This window comes from Mycetomoellerius zeteki, unplaced genomic scaffold (assembly GCF_001594055.1).
Source record: "Mycetomoellerius zeteki isolate Tzet28-1 unplaced genomic scaffold, Tzet1.0 scaffold655, whole genome shotgun sequence".
Lineage (NCBI taxonomy): Eukaryota > Metazoa > Arthropoda > Insecta > Hymenoptera > Formicidae > Mycetomoellerius > Mycetomoellerius zeteki.
The window spans coordinates 15,814-40,797 of record NW_017257670.1 but is presented as its reverse complement, the minus strand read 5'-3'; the positions used below and the strand labels follow the sequence as shown (position 1 = coordinate 40,797).

The window sequence follows — 24,984 nt, the reverse complement described above, 5'->3', positions numbered from 1 at the left end:
TATATATATATATATATACAATAAATTTACGGCCAAGGAAAAACATACAACATACATGTAAACATACAACAACGCCACAAACTCGTTTCTGATATAAGATTTGCCTGATTTTTCACGGGCGAAAAATCAAGTATGAAAGTCCCGTATTATTTGTTGGAGCACCGGACTTCTCGACGAGTTCAGATTTTATTATCCGATAAAATCGCGCGTGTAGCTTTTCGTTGCGATAGAGACGAGAAGAAGAGATGGATCCAACATCGTAAATTGCTCCCTCCTGAATGTCTTTTCGGTATTGCTCCGCATAAACCACATGCCTATCGATTCGGACGATTTCGCCGAAACTTCGCGGTCGTTACCCTCGATCGCCTTTATCAACCCTCATAGCTATTCGCCAATTCCGCAAAGTCTAAGCTAATTTTATACCCAACCCTTCCGCCTGCGCGTACCCGACAAAAACCTCCCCCATTCGCTGCCACGCTCATTGGGAACTTTGAGACACGTCGTAAAAGTAATCCCGATTCATTTCCACGGGATTGCCTGTGTCGTTCTTTTCTCCTCTATCGCCCATTCCCCCCGTTCCTCGTCACTTCTATCCAACTTGCCGCCCCTCCATCGATGCGAAGAGTTAACGAGAAAAGTAATCCAATTTTGGTCCAGCAACGGGGCAACCCGATCGGGACACGCGGTTGCCTCATATCGCTGCAGTATTTCTGTTGTCCGTAAAAATCTTCGTTCGTTGTGGTAAAAATCTAAGAGTGAAATTTCGCTCGAAAAATGTGGATAATTGTTCTTTGATTTACGTCATTTAATAATTTATTTGACGTCTCCAATTTAAGGAGCAAATACGAGAGCTTTATAGAAAAGTAATTTATTACATCTGTCTTATAAAGTTATCTGTATCATAAAGTTCGTTTGTTGTTAATATAAATTTTTTATTATAATTAATATACAGCGTTAATAGTGACAGGATTTATTCACGTTGAAAAATATTTGCACTGAAAATGAGAAATGCATATTTAGACTTGAAAAGAGAAAAAGTAAAAATTCTAAGTGCAAGAAGTGCAAGTAACACAAACAGATTTATATTTTACTATATAATCTTTCAGCGCACTTATCAATTAATTAAATAATTACAAACAAATAATGAATTATTTATTTCTAAAATTAGTTTTATAATCCTATTATAGCCAAATTAGACTATTTAAGATAATCTAGCATGTATGTTTTTTATGCGATTAAAAATATTGTAATTTAATGTTATTAACTTAATACTTTGTTTAATAGAAAATTAAGACAAGCATTGCCGTCTATACTTCGACGTTCTCGTACGTAAACACGCATGAAAACACATACTCGTTCCATCCCATAATAGAAGGAACTTAACGCAGGAAAAGCAATCGCTCGTCTCGCGGGAAGAGACTTCGACAAAGTTAAGCTTCAGTTGCCGTCGCGCTTTACCGGTTTATTCGCGACACCCATGGGAAAATTGCGCACGATGACGAATCTATGTGTGCCGCGTGTGTGCAAACGTCGTTCCGGATCTCGGATCTCATCGGGGAGTTTAACTCAATTACGCACATCTCAAAACGCGATTCCAGCGATCTGATCAGCTGAGTACTCGCCGGAACGACGATTTCACGAGACGGTCTATCGTTTGAACGACAGTTAGCGATCTAGTGAGGCGCTATTAGGCGCTACTCAGTTATTCCGTAAAGCTGGAATCCGACTTCCGAGTAAATGAGAACAAACACGAATGAACAGCTTGCTTCAGCAAACAGTATAGCGACTACTGGCATCAGAGCACAAGTCGCTCATTTGTACTTGTTCGCGCTCGTTCGTTTGAAATTGCACCGGCAAACGCGGACTTGAAATTGCACGGAAAGAACGATTTTGCTGAAGTATCTAAAAATTTAGCTAGATATAAATCTGAAAATAATTTTGTTGGACCATCAAAATAATTGTAGGAATCTCAAACATAATGAACAATGCTGCAAAAAGTTTTGACATTCCTACAATCAGCATGAGTGTCCTACTTTATTCTGATAGTCTGACAAAATTATTTTCAGATCTGCATCTAGCTAAATTTTTAGATATTTTAGTAAAACTAAAGTCCCTATAACAGAATCTGGCCAAAAGATGACAAACATTTCATTAGCCATCGTTTTTATCAACTTTAGTAAGTTAAAATGAATGAAATAATATAAGTTAGAACGAGATAGCATATATTAAAGAAACAATATATTCTTTTCTTTCTCACTCTTGTTTTACAAAATTGCTTGTGGCCAAATTCTGTTATAGGTCTTCAAAGCAAAAGAGTCCTTTTCGTGCAGATATTCTTTTTAGGTATCACTATCGAACTCTTCATCGTTTATCACTAATGATCATATTGGGAGAATTATAATGTATAAAAATTAATTATAATTAATCAATAATAATATTATTATTAACATTATAATTAATAATATTAAATATCTAATTTAAAAGATAATAAAATTCTAATTTCGAATTTTTTGTCATGTGTGGTGGGCGCCCTTCGGCGTGCTAAGAGGATTAAAGCGACAACGTGAATCCGGTAATTACTCTGCGAGCCGTTGTAAGGGATTATGAACCGTAATTCTGCGGCGCTTACGGAGGTGTACGTTTTGAACGCGACTGCGAAAGCGACACCTCCGAATTTACCCTCCGCATTTCCGAATGCCCTCGAGGAAGCGAGAACGCCCGCCCTCCTTTTCATTGGACGGATCGTTTCATCCCCAAAAATGCGTGCGTTATTCCCGAAACACAGTCGAAGGAGAGTCGAATGAGGGAGATAGGGAAATGAATATTTCCTGTTTTGTGCTTAACAATGGCACTTATCTTCGAACGATTTCTATCGCGCCTGCAAGAACGATTTTCACCCCATCCGCAGAATCTACGATGAATTTTAAAATGTTCCGACACGCTCAATCGAGCGTCTTTCCCGTTGCTTTACCTCGGCAATAAATACGGCGATTTATCCGCGCGATTTATCTCACGACTATACGATAAACTGACTGCGTGTTGGCATCGTGGATTTTTGCGGTATTCTCTCACGATTACCTAAATTGCAGATCGTTAGACTGTCTAGATTGTTATTAAGAGATTGAGAATGTAATAATAGTAATTCTTGAAAAATAAACGTTATTAAATACGTTATTAAAAATTAAGATTTTTTTACAATAAATTTTTTATAGTGTTTTAAGATGCTTATTATTACTAATATTATTAAATTATATAAATTATCTGTTTAATTTGTTACGTTATTATTCCAGTTTTAATTTAGAATTGTATTTTAAGACCGAAAATTAAATTGGTGTGTAATTTATAGAAATTGATATAAGTTCCAAAATAATATTAAGTATCAAGATCTAATTTAGATTGATTTTTTTATTTAGTTGTATTAAAAATTTAAGAATAAAAGATTGAGATTGAAACGGTATTTTATAAAAATATCGCATTGCTTTTTGTTAAAAGTAATGCGTCACCTAAAAAGTAACGATTCGTTACTTTTATAAATGTTTTAAAGTAAGATATTAGATTTAAAAGTTATATTATTTACAATATTATTTTAGACCGTTTTATGTGAGAACACAATCAATATTAGCAATATAAAGCCTATGCGGTCAAAGCTAGATCTTTGATGCTTTAAATAATTCAAATCTTGAATCACTAAATATACTATATATGTACTTGCCTATACCATATTTGTATATATCTTTTTCGAACTGCGCGGCGAATTTATCGAACTATAAACGCAATTAAACTACATTAGTATCTCGCGAATTAAATTTCGATGCTCATCAAGCATTATATTATTTAATTATCAATATTTGTTAAGATAATTCTATTAAAATTTAAAACTTTAAGCTATTCTTTATATAGCAAAATTTTCTTTATATTAAATTTATTTAATATAAAGTAAATAATTAATTTTATATATATATATTAATATTTTTATTTTTTAATATAGGGGAGACCGGGGATAGTAGACTCATTTTTTAGTTTCGAATTTTTATAGACGAAATTAAGAGACTTATCGAAAAAATGAATTGTACCCCAGTTACTACATACATTTGACTATCTAATAATATTTTAATAATAAGGGAAAACTGATAATTACTATGAAAAAAAATGCATTTTTCTAATGCATTCCATCTGATTTAACTAGCCCCGGGACCGGGGTAAAATGACTGATGGTATGGGGTAATTTGATTAACATTATTAAAATGAAGATTAATAAATATTTTAAGGTACATCTTTGGCTACATAATAACAAAAATTTTATAAAAATATATTTTAAACACAAACATATTTATTATAAAAAATGTATAACTTTGTACTAAATGACAATTTATCTAATCCGAATCGTTATCCGAATTACAGTTATAACAAACATAATACGATAAGTTACCCTTTATGCATTTAGAGTATCCACACGCATGTTCACAAAATTATACTTTTAATTATTCTTAATATTTTCACATTATTATTATTACTTCTATTACACTTAAAAATAATTTTACAAAAGAAAGAAGGATGTATGAACATATATGGATATGTTTCATATATAATTATATATGTTTATGAATATTTATACATGTTTATGTATAAATGTTCATAAACGTATATAATTTATCATATTATATATGTTTATACATATTTATACATATGCATGAAAAATTTCTTATACATGTAATTTAACTATTATTACTGGTAAAAAAAGTTGATAGAGAATGATTGAGAACGATAAGATTTCTATCAATTTGTATCGAGATTTCATTTCAAGAAGTTTGGGAGTAGATACTATCAGAGTCGTCACTAAATTAATCATATAGCCTCGTATTGTGGTTAGCCTATTAGCCCCATCCGTTCATTTTTTAAAAACATTAACAGTATACGACAACAAAACCAGATAAACAAAAAAAATCTGTTGGACTTTATTAAGTAAGAACTATGCTTACTACCTAAATGGAAATAAAATATCTCAGACAATTATATACAATTGTAAAACAAAAACTTTAAGAATAAAAATGTTTACTTAGGTGTACGATTTTTTTAAATTGTAGCGTAACTTCTATCATAGATGTGTTAGGAACGAGATGTTACAGCAGACTGAGCGGCAGTCGCTGCTGCGTGCTCAGACGAGTTTACGCGTGTCTGGCGCGATTTGTTTATAACGTAGCCTCGATTATTTTACTTACCCCTATAGTTTACTGACCCCGGTCTCCCCTACACTTTAGAGTTTAGGAAAAAATAATTCACAAATGCAAATTTTACTAGGAATTTCTATTAAATTTTGTTTTAAAACATTAATGTCGTTATTAAGTACAAAATATTTTTTTAATATTTAAATGTTTATTTAAATAAAATATTTCTAGCCAATCAAAAATATGTGATTTATTGAAGAAATATATATATATATATAAAACTAATAGGGAATTAAAGTAATTATAAAAATAAAGGCTGAATTCGTTATCGTTATTTTTAAAAAATGTAATGGCGTTACCGTTATAAACAGAAAAAAGATGATCGTTACCGAAAAAAAATAATAATGGCGATTGAAGTAACACGTTATTTCTCAACCCTAAACCTAGTAAAATTGTTATAAAAACCTACTAAAACTGTTTGCGAAGCGAATTGAAATGATTATATTTCGAGTTAACAGTAGCGGCAAATTTGAACCTCTTCCAACAGAAACAGTAATTTCTGTATAACTTAATTTACAACTTGACACCCATTGATACGAATATGTGCAGAAGTGCGTTTCTTCTCACGAGAGGGAAAACAATGTTTCCATCCATCCTCAAGTTCATTCTCCTCCGGACGCTCTCGTGTACCTACGAAGACGTAGATACCCTCAGATTCTTAAAACTAAATTGCATTTACCGAAAGTCTCGACGAGCTTCTCGTACCAAGACTTTTCTCTTCTTCAAATACACTCGAGTCGCGGTATTTAGCCTGAAAACATTTCGTCTACTGTTGTCTTCCTTTTTGTTTCTAGTTTTCCTATTGACGGAGAAACCGATTGAGGAGTGAGAAACGAGACTTACGTTCTATGGAATTTCCCTTTTATCATGCTCAAGTTGACAATGCAGTCTTATGAACTTTATTAAGAAATTGGATTAATGTCAATAAATCACTTTTTTATAAAATTATGACTTTAGTATATTATTGTATAATACTCTCTTATAAATATTTAATTACTCTTTTGTACCTACAAAATTGGTCAAATTTTTTTATTAAATTTTTTTATTGATTATGTTTTCACATATGCGATCTTTTTATTAAAGATAGATTACTGTCTACCTTTAGATTTTACAGACTAAAAAGCAAAATCGAGATTATTAGGTATTTATTATAATAAAAAATATGTTTACAAATTTTTTATTGACAAAATTAAAAATATAATAGTAACAATTACATGGATCGTAGTTTACCGATCTTTGCTATAAAAGATACATCATTTGGTATTCTGCCAAATTCGACAAGATTTTAAGAAGGAGAAAAATGTATATGTATATCATTTTCCTTGCCTCAGATAGCAGAATTTCTAAATTTTATCGAACGTGCCGATTCCCTCGCTGTGTCTCGTCAGAATATTTTTTACTAACCTATGATTTTTTCTTTTGTGTATAGCAAAGGAGCTTAAAGTATGCGGCAGCGTGAGGAGTGGCGGCGAGGTGTGCTGTTCAGCCGACATGGAAGTGAGATTGCAGGCGCGGGCACGCGACAAACACGAAATGGCCACCAAAGAAGCTCTCCACAGAATGCAGCAAGTCCTGCATACGCGGGGAAACAGGTTCCACAGTGAGTAGCGCTTTCCGATTTCTTCGATAAGGGAAACCACTGCGCGTGGCGATACCCGATAGGAATATCACGAGTCGTGCCGGGTTTCTTTATCTCTTTTTCTGCCTGGATCGAGGAGTTGAATGAATGAACGAAGGGCAGCGGAGAGAGAACAAAGATTTCCTTTATTGCTTATTATCGTTAGTGTCGAAGAAATTTTAACGGTTCGATTTCATTGCTTTAACCTGTTTATCAAAAAATCGATTTATTCTAACTTTTCAAAAAGTTAGAGTGCCTAAGGGTCAGTTTCACCAACGCCAGTTAACTTAATCGATCGTTACCGACCAATCGCATTTGCTGTTTAGTAGAATTGATCAATTACGGTTAACAATTAATCCCGATTAATGTTAATCGGCATTGGTGAAACCGGCCCTAAGGGGGACAACCAGAACTCCGCTTATTTTTTCCAATTTCCATTTTTGAAAAAATGAGGTCAGGTTCAAAAAAGTTTATATTTTGGATACAAGACTTTATTGTCTTTGATAGAAATCTTTTAGGATAAAATAGAAAATCAAATTTCGTATTCAATGTTTGCGATTAACAAGTCCCTTGTGTCCCCGATACAAATCTTAGTGTAAACCGCCCCTTTACTTTCCATGCTCACCCAGCATTTTGTTCGCTTTACACCGGCGAAACTTTTTAATCGCCTTATTCAAATCCTTTTAATCCACTTATTCGAAAGTAACGCGTTGTGCTCGTACATTCTAGAATCGGAAGTAAAGCCAATATTTCATCAAGAGACACGGTAGTGTCTCGCGCCAAGTGAACGCGAAACGAAACCGCCCGTGTTCTTTACGCGAGTCGATAAGTTCCGACCACCCGAGATTATCGAATCTCAAAATAAACGGCTGAATTATCGATTAATTTACTGAATTTAATTTACTCAGGAGTTTAAATTATATAATAAAATTGTTTTTTATGGCCTACATACCCTACGAATGGAGATGTTGTGATGCGAAGTCCGAACTGTCAAATTTTGACATCAAGATATGTCATCATAATCGCTCTCGGAAATGTTGTCTGATTCACGTTTTGACAAACGATGGCACTCGCTAGCATATCTTATCTTATATCGATGTATCTACAAGAGAGAGGGGGGAGGGGAGAGAGAGAGAGAGAGAGACTGAAACATATAATAATAATAAACATTAATTATTATTAATGTTTATTGTTATTATACGTTTATAATGTTACAATGTTTATTATTAATTTGTATTTGTATACTGAATTTTGCACTTGATTATCTTACAACGGAGATAAATAACAGAAGATAGCATCACATATATATATATTAATATATCGATATCATTCAAGATTTAAGTAACAGAAGATAGCATCACATATACATCGATATCGTTCAATTTTCAAGTCGCGCTAATTGAATACAATACGTGCAAAAGAAGAAAAAAAGAATTATTATTATAACGTATTAATATTATTGTATATTTTGAGGTCTAGCAGCACCAAGTTTTTTGTATTTTTACTTTTATTAATAAAGTATATGTTACATGTTGCAAGAAAATATGTTCCTTTCAATTGGCACAATTTAAAGATTTCATTTCATTTTTTGTATACTCTAATAATTTATGTAACGATTTTTTGTGAGGGTAGTAAGATACTCGAGTTTCCAACAGTTGAAAGAGCGAAACGGACAAGACTACTCTTCGTTTTGCACGTTCGAAAGAAGTCTTTCGAAAGATTGTAATGTTTCTTTCACTTTAAGAACGTAAGATTGCAAAATAGGATTGAGTATGCAGGAAGGAAGAGATATTCAGAGATCACTGGAGAAACTTCTGCTAAAAAGAACAAGCGCTTTGTATTGTATATATAAAATGTAAATTTATACAGAAATGCAAAGAATTAAGAAGTAGTAACTAAAACGAATTTTACAGAAGTAAGAACAAAGTAAAGTCTCTTTCTTTTTTCTCTCTCTTCTCGGTTAAGTGTCTTTTTATCTTCGTTGCTCACTTTGCCACAGTTTAATCGACCGGACGTCACTCGGAAGATCACCCTCGGTGAACATCTAGTCAGTGCTCCGGGCTAACTTTTTAACGGATATGTTCGAAACACAATGCTCGATCGAACGCACACACTTGTCCGTCTTATGCGTGGGCCTCCGGAGTAGGCGTAGGGATGAAGAGCGGGGATGAAACGAGATTTCAGGGATAACGGCAGCCACGGTTCAGCGCGAAAGTGGATGTTGACGACCTCTCGCTGCAGCCGCGCTCCTCCAAGCCGAGCTCGACTTGCGAGGTTTTTTTCTAATTAAAGCGGAACCATAGGCTGCATCGACGAGAGTTTTACAAGAGTTATATGAGGGGGACGCGTGCTCTTGAGGCTGATACTGTCTTGTGTGCGCCCTCGAGGAGGCAATTGCATGCGGGCCATTGTTGAGTGAATCGACTCGATTGCGTCAACATAAGGAGAAAGAAAATAATGGTACTTGCAAAATGACATAGTCTTTTTTTTTAGGAATCAAAGAGATTTTACGAGACGCGTTAAATGCAATAAAAAGATTTTTTTTCTTGTATAAATTGCCATAAGTGACTTTGTCGTTGAGTTTCATTTAGCTTAGAATTTGCGTTTTAAAAAACATTATTTTTATGTAATTTGTTTACTTATAAATTTTGTTATTTTAGAAATGTCGAATATCAGTTTAATAAAAAATATTCAAGTAACACATTCAGATTAATTATTATTCGGAATATATTAAAAAATTCAACACAAAATTCTAACAAGGCTTATGTGGATCGTTTGGAACACGAATTCAAAATGTTTTTTATTGTGTAGAAATCGTTCCGAGATCTCACGTAAGAAAAGAATTGTCCAATCGCATTGGTCGGATTGTTCAAATACGATTTGTTAATTCTTTCTTTATCTGAGATCTCAGAGCGATTTCTAGCATCATGGATACAAAGTAGCTACTGAATAGCGAGAGGTTTAAAACAATACTTTACGAATTTTGATATCCATTAGTATGGCTATAATTATATGTTTAATGCACTATCCACAAAAAATTCCTAATATTCCGGCTATTATTTAGCATAATCCTGTATTGTTGAATACCATTTTGTATTAATCACAAAACAGAATTTTCTTGACTGAAATTTATAGTTGAAAATTGCGAAAGCAATTTTGTTGGAAAATAGGAAATGATATTTTTGTTGCAAAGATATTAGTTACAAGGAAATATGCGGCTAACGGGAAAAAAGAGCGACTAGGGATATCCCGTATATTTCACCGAATACGTTTGGCAAGGATAAAACTACGGCCGCACTGCAAATAAAAGCGTCCTTATTGATTTGTTATTCGGCGATTTATAGGGAGAATCTGTCATACCTTCGCTCACGTAAATTACACGGGGGATCATCAGGATATCCGCTGTTTCCTCTGTATTCGTATGCTTCTGACGGTATCTACCTTCCCCAAAGTGTTTCTGCATGTTCGCATTTGCATGCACCTTTTAGATATCTGAATCCCGGGTCGGGATTCGCCTGAAATTTGATTTGCCCGAGTTTGCACGACGTTTGCTACTATAGACAACTTAGTAACGAAATAGTATACAAGTAAATATAATACATATTCATATCGCGTAATCAGATCGTCATTTATCCATTTTCTTGATTTACTTCTGAACTTTATTTTATTTTTATTTTATTGGTATAAAAATTACTTGTATTATAGCTGCATAGAGTTTTTATTTTTTTCTTGCTTAAAGTTAAATGAAAAAAATGATTGTGTTAAAGTCTACAAATTTAGCTAGTTACGAATCTCAAAATAATTTTGTTGAACCATTAAAATAATTATATGGAAAAAATTTTAACAGTCTAGTAATCAGCTCGATTGTCCTAATTACTTTGATGTGATCCAAAGAAAAAATTATTTTCGGATCTACTAAGTTTTTAAACACTTCAGCAAAACCGTTCTGCCCATTTAGCATTTTATCGACTAAATGATAAAACTTTTTGCACAGGTAAGGAATTATGCTTTTAAATTGCGTTTGAATTAGTGCTCAGAAACATCAGACGATTTGATAGTTCGGACAGTTCGAATCTTAAGTTCGAACGTTAAATAGTTCAGACTAAATGTATGTTTGAACTATTTTAACCCACTTCAGAGCTGAAAGTTCGAAATTATTACATTTCGAACTCAAACATCACAAGTCCTCAGGATCATCCTGAATATGTCCAGGATGGCTCAGGATATTTGTAGGACGATATCAATAAATGTACGAATTTTATTTAACTGCTCTTTTGTTTCCAAGGCAAACTATATTTTTTACTGTTCGAACCGTCCAAACTTCAGACATAACGAATTGACATTTCATATTGACCATTTAAGCTCGAACTGTTCGAACTGTCCGAAATATTCGAATTAGATGCTCATTTTTTTAAACTTCGAACTATTTGAATAGATCGAATATTTAACGTGTTCGAATCTTTTGTCTGAGTCCTAGTTTCAATATCACCTTGCCGCTGGTTTGCGTCCCCGTTATATCTTTTGTTAATATCCGTCAAACATCTGTAAGTCCGGAGACATCTATCTTTGTGTGCCACAAACAAATGCGATTGCATCTAGAGCACCGTCTGCTTCGGTGCAATTAATAGTTGAATGTTGAATGAGAGTACGCCATCGTAATTAGCGTAGGTAGCGTTAACAATTCGTACAATACGCGAATGCCTTCGGAATGCCTGTGTCGAGGACGATAATTATTCGAGCTCTCTTGAAACCGTTTCGAACACTATCCGTTACCGTGAACGCCAGCTGCGTGCCTCGAAGAGCAACTACTTCGAGCAAGAACTTCTCCAGGAACATTATCGCGTATAATAGAACGCGCGATTTTTTGTACATTTAAATAATCTTACATAATGATATTTCTTCACTCGTTATTTTGCAAAGCGCAGTTTTTTTTTACTAGCGAACAAGCATTAGCGGTTTCATTTTACAAAAAATGCTAAGAATAAAAAAATCTTTGCATGTGAAATGGAAAATGAAATCGCTGTAAAATATATTCGACCGCAAAGTATATTATAATAACTTGGCCACAATTAGCAGCAAAAGTTTAATATCGGTTGAAAAAACCGTATCATCATTGATTAGATTAGAAACCTAAATGCATAAATCATGGCTTTCACAAGACTTTTTTTACTGTCATTTGTAGAAAATCAATAAATATGAAAAATCATATTAACTCTTGCATACAGAGTATTCTTAGAATGTTTGTTAAAAAAAATTATTATACATACGTACTACAACAAGACAATTTATGACACTGAAAAATTGACATTATAAATATGAAGGCAAAAAAATAGGTGAAACAAAGGAAGAAAAAAAATTTTCTCTTTGAATATAAAGAGAACATTTTCAACTTTGTGTAAATATGCGATAGCGAAAGATACGTATTAATCTAAAATTATAAATTATTTTACAAAATATATCTCTTCTTTCTCTTTCCCTAAATTTTAAGAATTAAAAAATTAAGAATATTTCGATTTGGAATATACCCTCCGTTACTCAAATAAACAAATATATATACATTATATATGAAGACGCTCGTATTATGTGAAAACAATTAAATACAAATTAAGATCAATGATCGAGCCTTTTACAGTTGAAGCATATAATATAAGATAAAACGATACAAGACTTGATTTAAATGTCAATTTCAAAATGCATATAGCATATAAAGTTTATATAAAGTTTATATGCTATATGCATTTTGAAATTAACATTTAAATCAAGTTTTGTATCGTTTTATCTCTCTCTTACATATATTATATGCTTCAACTGTAAAAGGCTCGATGATTGACCTTACTTTATATTTCCTGTAGATGTATATTTTGTATAAATAATGGAAGACTCATGTTTCTAGTAAAGGTTGTACGAACTTCTATCTAGCGAAGTGCCGACTAAAGTGGATACCAGGTGCCAAAGTTGGACGGTGACACCTCAAAGGGGCTTCGGCCATAAAAGCCGACGTGCAGTGGAAAAGATGAAAGACCGACGAGAAGGTGCCTTCGAATAATTTCGTTAATCGGAATCGTTAGATACCCGAGGATGCTTGCCAAGTTGGGACATGCCCTAATTTTCGCGCTAATTGCTGACACCACGGTCTCGCGAGTAAGATCAAAGATATCGATCGAAATTATCGTTCTCGCGTAATGAACATTGATTTGGAAAAGCTTTCAGCAGAAATTATGAAGATTTTAAAATGGAGCTTCAATTTCAACGTAATTGTTTGTTAGAGAAAATGTAGATTATATTAATTTGTCGATATTAATGCAACAATTTCGTCGAATTTAAAATATTTCTTCGTAATTAAACATTGATATTTCTGCAGAAAATTTTAAACGATTTCAAATATGATGTTACATTCCCATTTGAATCATAGTACTCTAATCTTAAATTCAAGGATTTAATTTCATTCGATATTAATTGTAAAATGTTACATTGTCATAATTCGTATAATTGTTTTAACTTGTATGTTGAAAGGTATAATGTGACATTTACGTTTGACCTACTGCTTTTATCTGTATTTATTGTATTAACATATGATCTGTCATGCTGAAAGTTTATTCCCACGACGAGCATAAAACTGTTAAATAATCTAATAATAAAATTCCGCTGGTACTTTGAATGTCATGTCAGCGTATTGATGTTGAAATATGAGGAAACTATCATTAACTCAATTCCGGCCGCAGTTCTCGATGAACAAAGCGCAACACGGTGCGCTTGTAATGCAACGATAAGCAGCGTTTTTTCACCCCCGATTCACCACCCACAGTTCTCGCTCACAACGAATAACCCCTTTATCGTTACTTCCGCCAGGGGAATGTGATTAAAATTCCTTTTAGCGACGAACCCAGCTCCCTTTTCTGTCGCGAGTCCACCGGAGGTGTAAAAAGCACAGACGCCAATCCACGGCGAAAGAGACGGAACGAACGGAGAAGCAGCCAGGACTGTTAGATATTTGCCGCAAGTTCGTTGGGCTTTTAATTCGCAATACGAACCATCCTTTCCCGTTCCACGCTGTCGACGACGACTCGCACCTTGAAATCTCGACTAATTTCCCGTTTCGCACTCGACCGCGATTTTCCGCTGGAAAGAACGTCAAAGCGCCGAGAAACTCGTCGCAATAAGCCATCTTGGAATTTCTTTCGTGTTACGTCACATTATTGATTATAGATATACAAGGAACAATGAAAGTATGACAATTTTAAGTGATAAATTATATAAAAAGGAAGTTGATAACGGTGATCAAGAATTATCAAAGTTTTATTTTATGAATTTTAGTTATCTCGGTCAGAAGATTTCCAAGTTCGAATTTTGAAATAATATTTTTCGCAATAAGTTCTTTCAGTAATTTAAGATGCTAATTATTGTTAAATCGACGATCAATTTAACTGTGATATTATTTCAGCTTCAGTTTATAATCGCATTTCAAATCTAACAGTATAAAGCTACGTGCAGCTTATACAACTGAAAGATGCATAGAACTTACGTGTAAAAATATTTTTACACTGAAAAAAATAATAGTTAAATGAAATTAATGGTTTTTTTGTCTCAAAAAAATATATATATTTACATTTAGCAAATATTAGAACTATTCAAACAAATTTTTATTTCAGTGCTGGCAGGCACCAAGATCTAAGTCTCGACTGTATTGGTTCTTCCTTTATTTGATTTATAACATATAGCGATCTAGATTAACTTATTATTTATAAGCCGCAATACAAATAGAATTATGACTCGCGTTTCTTCATTTGCGCAGGTTTTTTCAAGGAGCTACTGGATGGCAGCAAGAAAGGTTTTCACGAGATGTTCAAGAAGACCTATGGTATCCTTTACGAGCAGAACTCATACGTCTTCACGGACTTTTTCAAGGAGCTGGAGAATTATTACGCGAAGGGAACGGTGAGTACCTTCTCTCTCCCTCTTTATCCTCCCTTGGAATTTGATTATCTCGACGTTAAAATGGCGCAACTACGATTTATTTCACTCTTTGCTGAGAATTCCATCTATAAAGGTTGGATCCCGATCAATTTACGTTAGAACAGCGTCTGCGTTGTTCAACCTCTCCTTGGTACTCGCGAAAGGGAACACTTCTGAAATAGAGTATTACCGGAAAATTTGGAATTATGGCACCCGTAACGCTGAGCTATTCATTTACCTCTCGTTTGATGTCGCACGAGGTGCCTCCGGTGAAAATTGCAATCGCGCGTTAATTTTCCCGTCTTCTCTCGGTCCCTCTTCACTCCCCCTTAGGCGTTCTTCGCCCAGTGTATTAAGCGCGAATAAATAAGACGGTGAGCCGTGAAGAAAATTTCTGGAGCTGCCAAGCCGTGTCTCGGGATCTAAAGTTTATTACAAGCCGTTTTCCGCGCAATTACGCTCGACGACACCTTCCTCTCGGAATATCATCAAGCGAGATACGTAAGGAAATACGAGATAAACTAAGAGGTGTAAAAGATGCGATATATCCTTCGAAAATATCGCAAGCATATAGGTAGTTGAAGCAACTACTCGAAGAACAGTAATTTCTTTCTAGTTTGAAACGATTGAGCAACATGGTAAAAACGATGCTGCTATTGGCGATGCTGCTTCCTATAATTCGACAGATGTCACGATATCTGGATCTCCTCTCAAAGAGAAAAAATTTAAATCCCCTTCTACGCGTTTCCTGACTGGAATATCCCAAGCTATTCCTCTTAAGATCGATCCGTATAACATAACGACGTGACATGACGCGTTACATTCCATTTAATTTTTCTTACAGCACCGTCGCGACAAAGATATCACAGAATTATTACCAAGATTATTTAGAAAAGAAAGAAACACATTTTTTTTATAGTAAAAAGATCTAGACGTATTAATATCATTTAATTCTTTATGGATAGGCGGCTTCATTTGGGTTCACCCCCTTTAATTTTATAAAGTACTCGTACGATTTTTACAAAACTTGGCTGTGGCGTAGTTTAATAATTCTTTATTCCAATCCGAAGTCAAAAATAAAAAATTCTAAATAGTGAATTTAATATGACGAACAAAAATTAAAAAAAAATTTTTTTTATCATAAAACTTAATTTTAGGGAATTTTTAATTGGGAGGTAAAAGATCAAGTTTTCAGTTTGGCTTTATGTGAAGCTCATCAATGCTACGCAAATAGTTAATAGTATTGATTTATAAATTGACTTCCAAACTGTAATTATGAACTCTGTGACACTAAATCCTTTTTCATTAAAAGTTATTATTATTAGAGGTTATTATTGTTTCGAATTTCGATATTTTTAGACATTCAAACGATAATGAAGAAGAAATTTTTAAACCCAAATTTTACGATAATCGGATTATTTTTTTAAAATGTTAAAATTCTGAGAATTGAATTTATCGATTCTGAAAACTCTTAGAAACGAGATTTTCTTTAAATTTCTTTGTTAGAAAACTCTCGTTCTCAAAGGATTAATTATCACCTTTTTATTTAAGAATTAAGAAGAATTTCACAAAGAAAAGAACTTCGAAAAAAAAGAGAGAATTTTTTTCATAAAAAGAAGTTAAATATTTTGCTATTTTTGTGAGTTTATTTGTAAAATAGTTAATACATTATTATCGACCCCTGAATTCTTCGAGGAACATCATTCCGAATGATCGGAGGATAATCGTGTGACGTGAGTTGACTTCAGCTCCGCCCTTTAACGCTTTTAAACTTCTATTGGAGTCACGGCGGGAGCAACCCTTTGTCCACCACGATGTCCGGTCCGCACTCCTGACGCTCGAAAGTTGGGAGAGGATGGAATCGCGTGCGAAGGCGGATTTAATCAATGTGCTTTTGACATCGCCAGCATTGTCCCGGATAAAGGGACCCGCAACCACCAAAGCGAAAATATCCCGTCACCGGAAGGGTCCCGTATGCGTCCTTCGTGTACTTATCTACCTATCTATCGAACGGCTTCTGCAATTACACCGCGACCTATTGAATTTATCCGAGCCTGCTATCCCTCTTTAATCGCGCGCGGCCGCTTTGGACTGCTCCAGGATGGAATTTAATTTTACTTCGAAACACGATCGCGCTCGGTTATGCTGTTTCGCATCGAGAAACGTATTATTAAGCAGACGAACGAAGGAAGAATTCGAGGTAAGCATGAGATGTAATAAAGTCCCGATCTGAAGAAGGTGAAGAAGGTGCAATCCACCTCCCACGGAGTGTGATGCAACCTCGAGCAGCGATATAACAGATGAAACTAAGGCGCGGAAATACGAAGAAATTGCAGAATTGATACCTATGGTGCACCGACAGAATAGAAAGAATTGTTTGAAAAGCGGAATTAATCCTTCGATGTCGCACCATAAATACAGCACACTTGGGCATATCCACTCTCTAAAAGTGAATTAGTGTATTATTACTGATTACATCAGTTATAAGTGTAGCACTGAAGTCATCAGCGAATATTTACTGTTTTTCAGTAATAATACACTGATTCATTTTAGAGATTATGATTTTCTGCAGATTCAATCTGTAGAAACCATAATTTCTCAAAATGAATCAGTGTATTATTACTGAAAAACAGTAAATATTCGCTGATATTACAGTTATAAGTATAGCACTGAGTCAGGTAACTTTCATAAAAATGAATATATTATAAACTTTTTTCTTCAATCGAAATATCAGACATTAATACATTCCGTACACAGAAAGATGATTTTGCTGAAATACATAAAAATTCAATTAGATATAGATCTGAAAATAATTTTGTTCGATCATCAAAATAATTATGTAGGACGTTTAAACTGTTTGCTAGAATATCAAAACTTTTTGCTCATCATGCTTCAATTCTCTATGTAATCATTTTGATGATTTAATAAAATCAGATGTTCAAATCCGTATTTAGCTAAATTTTAAGATATTTTGGCATAAATAGTTCTTTCCATATGTCAATTTTAAGTAACCTAACCGCGTCACCAGTTTAAAATTGATACATAGAAGTCACTTAAAATTTAGATTCGCTGAGAAGAAATTTGGTTAAAAATGGACAAATCAGACGATTCCGATTATATCAATCAAAATTCAAGTTATCTCAACTAGATTTAAACAGTTAATTAAATCTGCTAAAATTCTAATTGATAATCAGAATACTGATTGATTTAATCAGAATCTGCTAGTTTCTCCATTTTCTACCAAATATTTTTCTGAGTGAATATGGTTTTTTTGTATTTGTATGTGTTAAATGACAAATTTTATCTCAAAGAAAAGATTGGCTGCTGCAGCAAATTAGATGGTAAAATATGGCACAGCATTTTTAATTGGTTGCAGCAGCCAATCGGAATCATATACTGACATTGCGGATAGGCTAACCAACCAAAAATTTCAAAAATTATTATAAAGAAGAAGGCCTAATATAGCAACATTGCATCATATATCATAATTATGTATTCACATGTGATATAAAATCGTAAATTATTTTATAATTACATTTTTTATATATATGTATAATTAAAATTATTATTTTTATATATAGTCAAACGACTTGAACGGAAAGTTCAGCGTGAGTCATGTGATACGGATCGTAAGAAATATAACGGATATATGTATCTTTATTAATAAAAAAATTGCAGGCGATGAAATTTATTGAAAAAGCATTGGAAAAAGAAAGCCAGGTATGTTCATACTCACAATCAGAATGACACCGAAGAGTTAAGAATGAATATCGCGTCGTTCCTTCAAACTCCGGATGGCTATCAAATAGATGCAAACGGAAGGATATTAAGAAAACAACCGGACTATCGGATTAGAGTATGAGAGATAAAAGAAGCGAAATAGACTTCTCGGGATTCCACGCATTCAATACTTGCGCTGCAGGGTTGAGAATGGCTTCTGGCTGGAAGGGACGTAGGTGACAGATACACGGTCGTACAATTCGTCACGCAGTGTCAAAAGGAAGAGAGGAGAAGGAAGACGACGATCGAGACGAGACGCTTTGTCGATTGTCATTCAAATCGTCTCTCGAATTATTCACCGGCGCCGTTTGGAACCTGTTCCGCATACGACGGAAGGCGAAATGCCCGGTCGCGTGAATGTATTATCGTTGCAACGCTGCTGTCACTAATTTTATCGCGAATATTAACCTGTCGCATTACACCGTTTTCTCACCGTTTTCAACGCTTCCAAGATCAAAGTTCCGGAAGGAAAGCAGCGACTTTTCATCAATTTGTTGCAACATGTCGTAATAAAGTCAATTAGAATTAATTAGAGTTTATTATGTTTAAGACTTATTAACGGGTAATCGGATAAATAGTCAATAAAAGTATTAAACTCGCGTATTTATGTAATAAAAACTGCTTTAATTGTGCCATTGAGAGTACATGTATATATTTGTCTATGTCTGCATGCCGACATACAATACTATAATCATACAATACTGACTCATTCCTGTTTATAATCAAGAACTACTATGTAATTAAATCAACGAAAGAGTAATATCTGTAAAAGCGAACACACAAGTTGTTCAGATGTACATTAATTTCATTTTATTAAAATTATATTCAGTATATAAATTATATTTTAACGCTAATAAATTAAACGTACACAACTTTATAAACTAGTCTCACTTTATGTAATTAAATGTAATTATTGAATTTATGTAATTAAATATAATCAAATATTACTCGTACGTTTCAGGTGGATCTTAACGATGCCATGGATAATTTCTTCAACACCCTTTATCAGAAGATGTTCACCGTGCTCAACAGTCAATACAACTTCGACAATAAGTATCTGGAGTGCGTGGGCGAACACATGAAGGAGATGCGACCGTTCGGCGATGTGCCACAGAAATTGGGCGTGCAAATTAAACGATCGTTCGTAGCCACGAGGGCATTCAGCCAAGCTTTGACCGTCGCTTCGAATGTGTTGAAAAATATGCAATCGGTAAAAAAAAATATACCATGAAAAATGTCCAAATTGATATAACTTGATTTAATGCTAGCTGCACTCAAATCACGCGATATCTAATCGATTCAAATATTCGTTGTAATAAAAATTAAAGTTCAGACTTTAATTTGGGAAAAATTTAGCTTCCCAATTTTTACTGTTTTTAGATACATCATGAGAAAGAAAAAATCTCTTTGTTTATTTTACATTTGTTCGAAAAAGCTAAAATTATCAAATTGTAATTTATAAAATATTTAAAGCACAGTACAAAAATTTATAGAAAATTTATCTATTTCACTTTAGTTTTCTACTTCTTTTTTACTTTATTCCATTCTCTTCACTTTGTTCTATCCTATTTCTTCAAATTTCTCCGCATGTTTATGGCTATTACACCATCATTCTGTAACCGCAATCGTGTATAGATTCTAAAACGAACTCTTTGTTGATGGTAGCTGAGCAAACCATCGGCGGATTGCGCAGCTGCCTTGACCAGGATGACAGCTTGTCCGGCCTGCAGCGGTATATCGGACAACGTGCTGGCGTGTGGCGATATGTGTGCCAACGTGATGAAGGGTTGTTTGGCGCAATACGCGGCACTCGACACTGACTGGAATCAGTTCGTTGGTGAGCAATTTCTCCCTCTCTCTCTTGCTGTCGCTCGAGTATCGGCTATTATATTTCGAGAGAATACAGATCACATTGACGCGCACAATCTGCTGTTGAAAGTCTTCGGAAGTTACGCGAAATTTTTTACAGAAATGATTGCATTTCGCTCGAATTGCCATAGATACGAACGAATTTTTTTATTAAAAAATATTTCGAAAACAAAGACAATAATAATATTAACATATTCAAAATATTTCATAAAAGTTACGAAAATAGAAGAAATGTTTCTCATAAGCTACATTTCGTACGAAAATTTTTTTTCTACTAAGAACGATCTCGAGTTTTAATTCGCTTTTCGATTTCCAAATACAGAGGCTGTGGACAAGATCGCCGATCGGTTACTCGGACCGTTCAATATCGAAGTACTGGTGCGTCCGATCAATCTGAAGATCTCCGAAGCGATTATGAACTTCCAGGAAAGCAGTCAAGACGTGTCGCAACGCGTATTTACCGGTTGCGGCCGACCGGTACTGGGTAGACGTAAACGTAGGGACAATCGAGAATTAGAAATGGAATCCCTGAACTTTGACCAGGAAACATCGCCGGAGGATGACTCCGCTACAAGCTTGGAGAAGCTAGTGAAGGAAATACGTCAGCGAGTACGTGATTCCCGACAATTCTGGGTCTATTTGCCATATCGGATGTGCAACGACGGTCTGGTTGTGCCACCCAGTAATACGAAAGAATGTTGGAACGGCACACACGTAGACAAGTAAGAGCAAACAAAATTTTATTCGTGATCACTTCTATTTGTTGGCAGCTATGAGAAATTCATTTACTACACTGGAAAAAAATTTGCATTAATTAGAATTCTAGTGGTTGAAAATGGACTAATCAAAATTTTCTGATTGAATCCTTTATAATTCTAATTAAGATAACTGAATAAAATTCTGATTGGTATGATCAGAATTCTCAGTTCGTCTACTTTCAATCAGAAATTTTTCTCAGTGTATAGATTAATAATTCAATTTTATTTTTTTAATTAAGTTAATAATTATTTTTTTTTCATTTAAATTAATAATTCAGTTTTCTACATATACGTTTTGAATGCAAAACAACGTTGCCTTTGTACGTTATATCGCACAGTAATCGATACACGAGATATATCTGTTTGTTTTAGGTATATATATCCGGTGTCATCCGATGGCGAGTCTCAGACGATGAATCCGGAGGTTCGCAGTATAGGATCAAGACCAACTATCGTAAGGGATCAAGTTTTCGCGTTGACCACCATCACGAACAGGTTGAAATTGGCGTTTAATGGACAGGACGTCGATTGGATCGATACTGGTGATTATCTGACGGTTATCAATAACACATAATAATTCTCTTTGATACTAATATCCTTTGTATCATCGATAATAACCACTTCTACGATTTTACAGACGAAACGTGGTACGGTTCCGGTAGTGGCTCGGGCGACGGTGCGTTTACTGATGACGAGGATGGCTTCAACGAAGGCTCTGGTTACGAGGGCCCGCACGCAGAAGCGGAGCCAGAACCACCGAAGCAGCCGTCGCCGCCGGTCGTTCACGAGGTTGAGACACCGCCGCGAGTGGACATCGAACCGCATCAGGGCACTAGTACGACCAGCACGGGCACGAGCAACAACCAGACTATCTCCGTGAATAGCGGAGAAGACAATAGGCCGAAGATGTCGTTATTCAGGGCGCTGACGACGTATCTGATGCCGATAGTGGTGATGTGGTTCGGCGGTTGCTTCAACGACTTGCTGTGATCGTGTGGATTTTGCGAACATAACGCTGTGTAAATATTATACTCGATTGCGAGTCGCGATCCTTATAGCGACGAACGAAGGAAGGAGGATTACTCGATGGACTCGGATCGTTTCGGGAATCTTGCGGATTTCCGCAAAGACGCTCCGAGAAGTTGGCGAGGACATTCTCGTGAATGGCGTCTTGCAGTCCATTCCTTGGACCCCTCCATTTCTGCACTCGCTAAATCAATTGCGTGCATTATGTCGATTTAGCGAGTACTGAAGTCATGTTAGTTGATTGACCTAGCGAATACATGGATATTCGTGGCCATAGCTACTCGATCTTGCCATAAATGAGCAAGAGCGAGAGAAATCGTACGAGAGATTCGTTATCCACGCTGCTATTTGAACGAGAGACTGTAGACACTTGACGAAACCTTATATTTCATGAAACTCTTGCAACAGTAGCTTTCGTCCCAGAAACAGAAAAGACGCTTGAATTTCGACTGTTATCTAGAACTAAGAAAATAGTTCTATGATCGCCGAGCCGAATATCAATAAATATATATCTGGGAGCGATTTCACTTTCCTTCTTCTTTTGCTCTTTCGAAATAAATCACGCAGGTGTATTCTTTCACCGCTCGTGACATGCGTGATTATTTCGGAGGGAAACTTCCTTTTGAAGTGCATAAGCGTATTCCACGAACTCTTTTAAACCGGTACGAACACGAGACTGCTTTCGAGATTTCTATTTCCGAGAGAAGTATCCGAGAGAAATATCCGGGAAGGAATTTTTACGTTGGATAGACATTATGAGTGTAATACTGTTGTATAGTACGCTGTTACGGATCATTGCCCCATTTATAAGGATCTTTCCGAATTTTAGATGTACCGTTAACGTTATATCAGACTCTTACTGCCAATTGTCGAGATTCGAGTTTTTACCTAAGTAGATTACCGGTAGTAGGATAACAACGCGGTTATTTCCAGTCTGAACCAAATATTTGAGATACGCGGTCGAGCTTATTCTACTGCCGGCTGAAAATACGAATTTGAAGAAGTAAATTATCTCGAGCAAATACGCTATCGCGAAAATATAGCTCATTCCAATCGGATTGAAATCTTTCCGAACTTTAGATACACTCTCTTATAAAAATGTTACTGCCAACTCTGAGGATATTCGAAAATTTGTTCGTCCTTTTTATCCGAATATTTAATGCGATATCGCAAAATTATCCTAGTTCGTCCATTTTTTTGCCATGCATCGTTTGATAAGCGGCCAAAGATAGAATCGTCGATCGGACGATCAATGGCGTGATTGCTGCATTGTGTGCATATGTCGATAGTGCATTGCGGTGATTTTGTTATGTGCAAATTCGAAACAATCGTGCGAAAGAGAGAGAGAGAGAGAGAGAGAGAGAGAGAGAGAGAGAGAGAGAGGAAGAGAGAGATGTTAATTACACACACCCGAAATACGTAAGATGAACCGAACGGAGTATACGAGTGGAAACGGGACTGAATATTTATTAAATGTTTATCATGAGTGACTCGGGATCTTATGTGTGAATTCCGAGTGCGCGGTAGAAGGCACGAACAATCAGGATCCTTGTCCCCGTGACGTTTTATTGTCGCGAATGGATTTGCAGATAAGCCGCAGTCCCGTACGTCATGTTGACTAAAATTGAAGGTTTTAATGTGTAATTAACTGCGCGTTAACCGTTAAACGCATTTTACGCATCATTCTAATGATGTTATATTATTATTTTTTTATAATCGTCAAATGCCGCGAGGGGATCGCAAAGTACGGGATCAGTGGTGAGTCCATAATTCCGGACAAGGGTTTAACTTGGCTCATGTTATATGCAAGATTTAATGAAGAGTTCTTGAGCTTGGTTTCGCCGACAGCGAATACGATCCTTTTGGTGCAACATGTAACGCGATACAATCAAATGGAAATAGCAATTAACGAGTAATAATGGTCTGAGTGAGTATCGGAAGGAGTTACGTTATCGCGAAACCGAGCCGTAGCACTGTAATATTAATCTGCGGTAGAATTAATAGCATGGAAGATGAAGAACATTCGTTACGGCGTAAGGTGTAAATAAGGATAGTGACGATAAGGATAAGGAGAGTGTGATAAGAATGCAACGTGACGCTTACGCTTTCGGCGTTTAAAATGAAGCATATTGTGTATGAGTCAGACTTTATACTACGAAAGAGGGAAGAGGAAGAACTATGAAGACTATAGGAAGAGTACAGTTATAAGGGAACAAAATCAGTTGGTTCTCCAATTGCGTGGATTCTGCGTTTGTCGAACATTATGAGTCATCGAACGAAATAATGGTACAAGTCAGTAATATAACGGATTAATAATTTCTTATTCTTAGTCAGACTAGTTCCAATTTAATGAAATAAATGCAATATATCAGGTTCAATTAAACAGCTTACAGTTTATTTCGATATAAAATTTGTAATCTGTTTCTTTATGTATGTAGAAAGATTTCACATAATACAGATGTGTGTTTGGATTTCATGTAATATTTTATATTTGAGTACTCTTTAGACAGCCGCTTTTTGTTCCGCAAAAATATGACTTATACCATTATGCTCAACGGCTTGTTTATCCGCCACTTTGCCGTTCGCGTAGGAATTATTAATTTGGAGGTAATCGAGTGTCGAAGTGATGTGAGAGAATGGCGGTCGGAACGGCGGACTCCTGTGATAAGAATCAAATAGATCGAGCATTATATGACCGCCCTCCGCACATCCGTATTTTTTTTATGGCTCGCTATTAAAAGGTGAAGAGTCTACG

General features: G+C 35.2%; 1 protein-coding gene across 1 annotated transcript in view; it reads left to right on the top strand.

Annotated features, from left to right (window-relative positions):
- Positions 1–24,984, top strand: part of dlp (glypican dally-like) — a 182,896-nt gene extending 157,912 nt beyond the window's left edge. Inside the window, exons 2-8 of the mRNA XM_018457690.1 lie at positions 6,655–6,825; positions 14,636–14,778; positions 19,538–19,786; positions 20,242–20,413; positions 20,768–21,167; positions 21,576–21,745; positions 21,841–24,984. Coding sequence (XP_018313192.1) covers positions 6,655–6,825; positions 14,636–14,778; positions 19,538–19,786; positions 20,242–20,413; positions 20,768–21,167; positions 21,576–21,745; positions 21,841–22,193 — 1,658 coding nt within the window. The 3' untranslated portion in view covers positions 22,194–24,984. The remainder of the gene's footprint in view (positions 1–6,654; positions 6,826–14,635; positions 14,779–19,537; positions 19,787–20,241; positions 20,414–20,767; positions 21,168–21,575; positions 21,746–21,840) is intronic.